Genomic DNA, 8,525 nt, shown 5'->3' on the forward strand with positions numbered 1-8,525 from the left:
ATCAGCAAGTTAAGTTAATAGATTTACACGTGGAACTGGCGCGAATAGAAGTCATTTCGGCTCCCTGTGCGTTTACCCCATCTACTGTTTCCACCCCTGTTAGGCCTAACGTTTGTGCGGACTCCTATTGCCGTCGCAAACGTTCTCACCCCAACTACCCCGTGTGTTCACCACAAAGGGTAGTTGACTCCCCACCTGCTACCCCGGCCACCTCGTGCGTCACCTTGTGGACACGAGGCCGCAGCAGTGCCCCCCCAAGCCTGCCCCCGAGCGCGACCCCAGCCCGGTAAGGCAGAGCCCAAACCTTCGACACCAGCACCCACGACACCCCGGCCCGCTTTTTCCACCCACCCCCATCCCAGACCGACGAACGTCCGGGGCTCCCAGCCCTTTTCAGGGCTCTTGCGTGGAAAGGACCAGTCGGTCACCCAGCGTGCAGGGCGCCGGCCCAACTGCTGATACGTCGTCACAGCAAGTCGAAGTCGATTTCGACCTAGTGACGTCACGGTCGAACCTTCCTGCTGCAAGGTCGACCTTTGAAGGAGAATTAACGTCGAAACTCACCGTTCCGCTTGAACGAGTTTCGACCATGGCAAAGGCTTGGAATGTCGTTGCAAGCCGCAACCTTCCACCTTTCAGTCGGGAGACTGAAGTACTAGCCAAGCTTCCTGCCCGGAAGACTCGACAGTTCATTTATGAACTGTTGAAAAAGGTCAACTTTCCGGCGCAGGAGCTCGAAGGCATCGTCGAGCGCCGTGGAGGGCTCACGGACTTCACGTGCCGCACCAAGGAGGGTGCGCGCACGCTGCAAAGGAAACTCGGGTCGCACCCCAACGTGGAGTATGCAAAACTCTACGACTCGGAGTGGACCCGGGTTTGGGTGAAGGAGGTTCCACCCAGGTACTCCAACGAGGAAATCCGTGCCTACATCGAACGTAAGCACGGAGAGGTCAAGAAGCACGAGAAGGTCAAGGATCGTTGGGGCCTGTACGATGGCAAACGAACCTTCGACACAAAAACGGTTGACCTCAAGGAAAGCCCAATTGGTCCGAAAATCAGACTGGGTGGTTTGGCCTTTGTCATTGAATATGACAACCAACCACCGCAGTGCTTCGTATGTCGCCAGTTTGGGCACATGCGTGACGAGTGCGAGGCACTCAAAAGCCGGGAAAACACCCCCGAAAACTCGGTAGAGGAAGCGGTCGAGGGCCCGCCTCTACCTTCGGCTACCTCCACCCCGGTGCGGGCGGAGAAGAACGACGGTTTTCAGGTGGTCCAGGGGCGCCGAAACCGAAAGAAAAGCGGCAACGCGAATGCCAACCCCCTGAAGTCCAGTGCCACCGAGACAGGCACCCTGGTTGCACAGGCACTGGAGCCTCTAACAACAGAGGCCAACAAGGAACTTCAGCATCCGGAGGGCGGCACCTCGGGTGCCCCCGACAATGGGAAACTTCAGTATCCGGAGGGCGTCACCTCGGGTGACCCCGACAAAGGAAAGGATCTTCAGTATCCGGAGGGCGGCACCTCGGGTGCCCCCGACAAAGGAAAGGATCTTCAGTATCCGGAGGGCGATACCTCGGGTGCCCCCGACAAAGGAAAGGATCTTCTGTATCCGGAGGGCGGCACCTCGGGTGCCCCCGCCCCTCCTGGCCCAAGGCCACAACGAAACCCGCCGCGGAAACCAAAGAAGAGCGCGGGAGGCACTTCGGGTGCCGCAGCCAAGAAACCCGGGGCGACAAAGAAGCAAACCCGGCGGAAATCTGGGCCCACACCTGATCCTGAGGGTGGTACCTCGGGTGCCCCCGCCCCTCCTGGCCCAAGGCCACAACGAAACCCGCCGCGGAAACCAAAGAAGAGCGCGGGAGGCACTTCGGGTGCCGCAGCCAAGAAACCCGGGGCGACAAAGAAGCAAACCCGGCGGAAATCTGGGCCCACACCTGATCCTGAGGGTGGTACCTCGGGTGCCCCCGACCCTACCGGCGGGAAAACAGGGCCCAGATCCCCGCCAACAGAGGATCCGGACTTGGATTTATTGGACAAAGATTTGGATTTATTGGCCCACCCGGCTGAAGACAAAGAAGTGGATTTATTGGCCGACCCGGCCGAAGAGAAGGAAATCCAACTGAAAGAGGGAATCCTCGAAGACCTTTTGGAAGCTGCAAGAGACCTCTCTGACTCCAGCGGAGAGGACAAGGTACCGGTACTTAATAAGCGTGATAGGTCGTCGTCGAACTCTGGCGATGACTGAAAGCGGGCCTGTTTTGAAAATTTTCACAATATCGTTTCGTGTGAGTGCGGGCAGGACACGCTTCTATCTAAAGAGGGAGAAGCCATAACTTGCCCGGGTTGTAAAAAGTGTTACATTAAATGCTCGTGTGGCCATGCTCATCCGTTAGGGGATGGGCAAGGTAGCCAATGCTCTGAGTGTAAAACGTTTTTCCCCATGCACGCTCTTAACTATACCGTTTAGGGACTAGAAGCGTTTTTTTTTTTTTGATACACCGTTGTAACACGCCAATATCAATAGTCATGGCGAATTTCCTAAAAATAGCCACATTCAACGTCGGGGGGATGGCCGATCCAGCTAAGCGATCCGCTGTATTGTCATCCCTCCGGTCGTTAGACGCCCACATCATTCTCCTCCAGGAGACGCATAGTTCTCCTGTGACGGAGGGTGGGTGGTGCGTCGCATGGGAGCCGAATAAAGCGATTTTTTGGTCTTCTCTTTCGGGGGCCCGATCGGAGAACGGAGTCGGGATCTTGCTAAAGCATAACGCCCTTAGCTTTGTTTCTCACTCTGGGGATGGGAACGGTAGAATTTTGGCTGCCGACATTAGACTTTACCATTCAATCATACACGTCGTAAACGTGTATACCCCTAACCGTACCGAAAGCACTCCCTTAAGGAATGCTTTCTTCGACTCCCTTTATACCTACACCTACTCGAGGCATCCCACTCTCTTGGCCGGTGATTTCAACGGTGTGCAGGACCCGATACTTGAGCGTTTCCCCCCCTTACGTGGTAGTAACGAAAAGTTGTCAGGTCTTATCGCCCTTGTTGAGAACCTCCAGTTGTCGGATTCCTTCCGAAAGCTGTACGGCAACCGTATTTTTTACACACGTAGACAACATAACACTCAATCACGTCTAGACAGATTTTACATTTCATCTCATGTGCACCCCATTTCGGAATTTGGCACACAAAATTCACTTTCAGACCACGACATCATAACACTACAGATTCGGACAGAGCCTCAGCCCCCTAGGGGGAAGGGGATCTGGAAGAATAACACTAGCACTTACACAACAGACGCCTTCCAGGAGGAACTTGAACGCAGGTGGGCCTTGTGGCGAACGCTACAGGTCCCCTGCTTTAAGGATAAATTCTCTTGGTGGCTCGACATGAAACACCGCATTAAATTAATGAACATAGCACACTCACAACAGAACAGACAACAGGCAAACACGGAAGCCAAATAGCTTGAGGAAAGGGTTACGGCTATTTGGGGGCAATTGGCAAGGGACCCTACCCTCCTCCCCGAATACCTCTCTTTAAAACGCCTTTCGGCCAACACCCAGCGACAATCTGCTCGCGCCAAAATTTTAAAATCCCAAGCTTCCTGTTTTGACCGCGGTGATCGGGGTACCAAGGAGTTCTTTCAGCGTTTCACTGAACATAGATCTAATACTGGTATTGTTAAACTGTGTGATGATTCCGGTCGCCACACGGAAAACACTAACGAGATGCTTAACATCGCCCACACCTTTTACAGTAAACTTTACACGAAACGCCCTACATGTACAGCAGCTCAGCAGCACTTCCTGCAACACGTCACCCCTAAACTTGACTCGAATGATGATACACTAGGTAAGCCCATAACGGCTGAGGAAGTGCTGAACACAATTATGCAAATGTCGTTGGGGAAATCCCCTGGACCCGATGGCGTCAGCGTCGAGTTTTACCTCTCGTGCTGGCGTATCATTGGCCAGGATTTAACTGACGTCATTAATACGATACACTCGTCGGGAACCGTCCCGGACGAGATGAAACGTGGCACAGTTACTCTAATCCATAAGAAAAACGACACAACACTGCTGAAGAACTACCGCCCGATCTCGTTGCTTAACACTGACCTTAAAATCTACACCAAGATTCTGGCAAATCGCATGCGCGCGCTCCTGGACAAGGTCTTGCACCCCCAACAATTTGCTGCGCCCGCCCGTCGAATTGCCGACGCCACTGTTTTGCTGAGAGATCTTTATTGTGATGCGATAGAGCGGGACACAGATGCTTTCATTATTTCGCTCGACTTCGAGAAGGCTTTTGATTCAGTTGACCATGAATGGCTTTATTCGGTTATGACTAAAATGTGTTTCCCTGAACACTTTGTAAAACTAGTTCAGTCACTTAACACAAACGCGCAGTCGAACGTTCTAGTTAATGGACACCAAAGCCCGCTGTTCACTGTGGGTAGAGGAGTGAGGCAAGGGGACCCCCTGAGTCTCTTCCTCTACCTAATCGCCGCAACCCCTTTCTCACTAGCCCTTATGGCAGACACAAGCGTCCGTGGCATCGACGTACCTGGGAGACACGTGATCAAGTGCCCCAGTTACGCCGATGACACAACCCTCACCCTGACGCATCCCTACTCTGTTACACGTGCATTCCAGCATCTCGAACTCCTTTACTCGGCCTCTGGACTAGCACTTAATGTGTCGAAATCCAAAGGCCTCTTTACCAAGCCAAATCCCCCATTGGCTTCTTTACCACCTCTTGAGTGGACGTCATCCCACATCAGTCTCTTGGGGACCGTTATTGGCAATGCCGGTAGCGTAACCGAGAGCTGGCGTGCCCACTATCGCACATTCCGTTCCTCTATGACTTACCACACTCGGTACATACTCACCTGGAATGCCAAATCATTAATCTCTAAATCCAAACTTTTACCCCTACTCACTTACCAGGCCTCGACATACCCTATCCCCAACTCCCTTAGGCGAAGGGTGAATAGCGCGTGCGAGGTGTTTATGACGAACAACATGAAACTGATCATACCCATTGACACTCTGGCACTCCCTTTTGACAGAGGAGGCTACAACGTGGCGAACTGTTCACTTTACTGCGATCTTTTCTTTATGCAGCCTATATTTTCCTACTGTAGACATAGATTGAACGACACCCCAACCTCCCCCGGTATGGCCATGGTCGAGTATAACATCGGACTACAGCTCTCCTACCGGTTTGATCTGCGCTTGCGCAACAACCATCCCCATGCTGTTAGTCCTTCACCTTTCTATAGTAAAACCCTATCTCTTATTGAAAAATATAATTTAACCTTTGACCAACTTGTCCGTGGATCCATCCGTACCCTTTATCGGTTAATAACCTGTTCCCAAACAAATATCCCTGGCGCGGGCGGCTCTCAAGCGTCCCACGACCGTCGCTGGGGCAATGTTCACCACCCTATCCTCACCAACGCAATGAAGTCGTTCAACTACAGAACTATTTGGGATGTACTACCCGTATCCTCCAAATTTTTTCAAATTTCTCTTGACCCAACCACGTTGTGCCAATTCTGTGGGAGGAGCCCAGAGACCTCCACTCACATTTTCACCTCGTGTCCCGTACTCTCCCCGGTACGGGACTACATACAACGCCTTGAAAACCGTATTACACACACTGACACCACGCTCTGCGGAGACATGATCATAAAACTTATCATTCCACCCAACATTGAAATATTTACAGAGCACCTAGTATACATCTTTACACTCACCCGGCACCACATCTGGAAAGCCAGAAACCGCATAAAATACGAAGACAGAAAAATTTTACCTCATCACATAATTTCTACCATTAAAAAAGCTATTGCACATCGACTTGCAGTCGAAAACAATAGGGTTGACACAACATATAAGGATATTATTCAAGACCTCAGGGATTTGACGGTGTAGCAGACTAACGCTTCTAGGGACGTCTCCGGTTGTCACATAAAAATCCGATCTCAACCAACCGTAGGAACTAATTTGCATAAATTCCAATTTCGACGATCTGCTTAATTTTGTTTCGTCTTTTTGTTTGTTTCGCATGCACAGCCAATTTTTCGCATTAATTCTTCCTTTTTTTTCCGTTACTGTATCGCCCCTTTTTTTCCCATTTAATCCGCAACTTTTAAAGACAACCGAGAGCGTCATAGATTAACATCAAACATCCCCAGTTACTCTTTTTTCATTGACCCTGTTTCACAAATTGTGTTTTCCTTTTATCGTATTTATTTGCTGCAGGCCCGCAGCGCTTCCACCGAGTACCTGAACAATGTGCATATATGCACGCCACAAACGACTAGTGGCGAAACCATGGCGACTTGTCCGCCATGCGTACTATTCAAATTAGGCAGCGGTGTCCGGACCGCGTCGAAACGATCTCGCGTTTTGAGAAACTCCGACATGGTTTTCTCAGTTTCATAAAATACGATACTTTTGCATGTATTTGCTTTCTACTTCTCTCTTTTCGCATCCTCCCAGGGTCAAGCATATCCACCGAGTGTGGGGAGCGACGACCCTGACTTTGTATTTTCCATTTTCTTAACCGTATAGTTTTTTTTGTGTGTGTGTGTGTTTTGTCTCCCCCTCCAGATAATTCCCACGAGTAAAGCCCTTTTGAACCGTTGCCCACTACCATTGAATAGTCTAGTGGTAACGGCGTAAGTCCCGTAATAAACAGATCACGGGTTCTAATCCTGATCTTCCCCCTAAAATTAATGGTTGAGACCGGTAGCGTATGCAATGCGCCTTTCTACCTTCCCTCTTCGCCCTTCTCCCAGGGTCTATGCATATCCGTCGTCGGCGGGGAGCGAAGACCCTGTTTTTTTGCCTTACAATTCTCAACCGTTTTTGTTTTACTCGCGTGCCTCACGTGACCCTTTTGCGTTTGCTTTCTATCTTCTCGTGCGTGTCTCTTGTACTACGATTTTTATGTCGTGTACTTGTGACGTTATTTTTGTTTTCTATTTTCGTGCGTGCGTGTTTTGTTTTTTTTGTACTACGATTTTTATGTCGGGTACTTGTGACGTCTTTACCTTTTTCTCTTCACTTCGCGCCGCTTCTCGCAGGGCCCAAGCATATCCGCCAAGGCGGGGAGTAAAGGCCCTGGCTTTCTTCTTCTCTTGTTGACCAACCCCGAGGGGTAACGGCACTGCGTTGCCAGGCGTGACGTGCCCGAAATTCATCGGTCTGATGATTTCGTTTTTTGTGTTTGTTTTATTATCGCATTGAGTTTTTTCGTATCGCTTCGTTTATTGGCGTTACAATAAACAAAAGATGCCTCGGTCTTTATAGCGCTCAGGTCAAATGTTGTTATGCAAGCTGAGCTGTAAAAACGTACGCCCGAGAAGATTAACTAAGTTCTAAACCGCAATTATTCTTTAAATTGCTTTACAGAAGTGTCACATATAACATGGCTGGAGGCCAAGTAATACGTGGGTTACTGTTAACACGTTAAAAGCGATACAACAATAGCCTTAAGCCAGTATATGACCATCGTGGTGATTAGAAAACAGGTTTAAACAGGTTTATAGCCGGTCAAGCTTTTGTGTAGAAAAAAGGTGAGGTTTGACCGAGTTTGACCGGGACAATATGACACGACAATTATACGAATTAAAATGTTTTGAATTAAAAAGTCCAAAGTCCGATGTGTTTTAAATGAAAAGTCCGAGGTCCGATACAGGTTCAAATTTTTCAAAATTGTTGTGACGCGAAAAGGTTGGGATAAATAATTTTAATAGTTCTTTTTGCCTGATTACCGTTTGCTACTATATTGTCCCGTAAAATGTCATTATTTTGGTGATTGTTTTAGTGCTAGAGTGTCCCTGTGCGACAATGCAGGTTTCTGCATGCGGGTCTCAGACTTTTACCACATTTTTTTGAAAACTCTACTTATAGGAAATGGTTTGGTACTACGACTCGACATTTACATACACAACCAGACAACACGTATTATTCCATCCGACTTGGGCCAACCACAAACGTCAAGACAGCACGTTTTACGAAGGCAAGTCACGTTTCTCGAGGTGGTAAGTGCAAACTTTTGCGATGTCACACAATCGACATTTAGTTTCTGCACAAACCTTTAACATTAACATTTATCTTGTCACGACGCGAACAATGTGTACGAAGTAAAAATACTCAAGCGAACTCTCTGATAATATGCTGCAATTATGTTGCAGAACTAACAAAGCAGTTGTCGTATGTTTTCCAGGGTTTAGTGGGGTGAAGCAAAACTAAGGGGGCGGCGCTGTGTTTTATAAGTTTGTAAATTGCAAATTTTACATCGTCATTAAAAATACTATTACAGAAGTATATAGCCTATATTTGGTTTTAACTTTTGCAGATTTGTGCTTTTTACAAAATTTAAAGTCTTGTCTTGGATGATTTGTCAATTTGTTTATTAGGCGACATTTCATGAGAGTTGATTTCGATTTTTGCTTTACCTTCGATTTGAAAACTGAATCAACTTGTTTATTAAA

At 48.7% G+C, this 8,525-nt stretch overlaps 1 protein-coding gene across 2 annotated transcripts; it reads left to right on the forward strand.

Annotated features, from left to right (window-relative positions):
- Positions 1-9: 9 nt before the first annotated feature.
- On the forward strand, positions 10-8,457 carry LOC145228590 (uncharacterized). Of its 2 annotated transcripts, none has more exons than XM_080093705.1 (2): positions 10-2,194; positions 6,286-7,329. In XM_080093705.1, the coding sequence occupies exons 1-2, from the start codon at positions 590-592 to the stop codon at positions 6,466-6,468; spliced, it is 1,788 nt and encodes a 595-aa protein (XP_079949831.1). In that variant the 5' UTR covers positions 10-589; the 3' UTR covers positions 6,469-7,329. The 2 variants fall into 2 exon arrangements, with proteins under 2 accessions (XP_079949831.1, XP_079949832.1); XM_080093706.1 differs by lacking the exon at positions 6,286-7,329 and adding an exon at positions 7,942-8,457 and having other exon boundaries at positions 12-2,194.
- The last annotated feature ends 68 nt before the right edge of the window (positions 8,458-8,525 follow it).

Source organism: Phallusia mammillata, chromosome 5 (genome assembly GCF_965637545.1).
Source record: "Phallusia mammillata chromosome 5, kaPhaMamm4.hap1.1, whole genome shotgun sequence".
Classification (NCBI taxonomy): Eukaryota; Metazoa; Chordata; class Ascidiacea; order Phlebobranchia; family Ascidiidae; genus Phallusia; species Phallusia mammillata.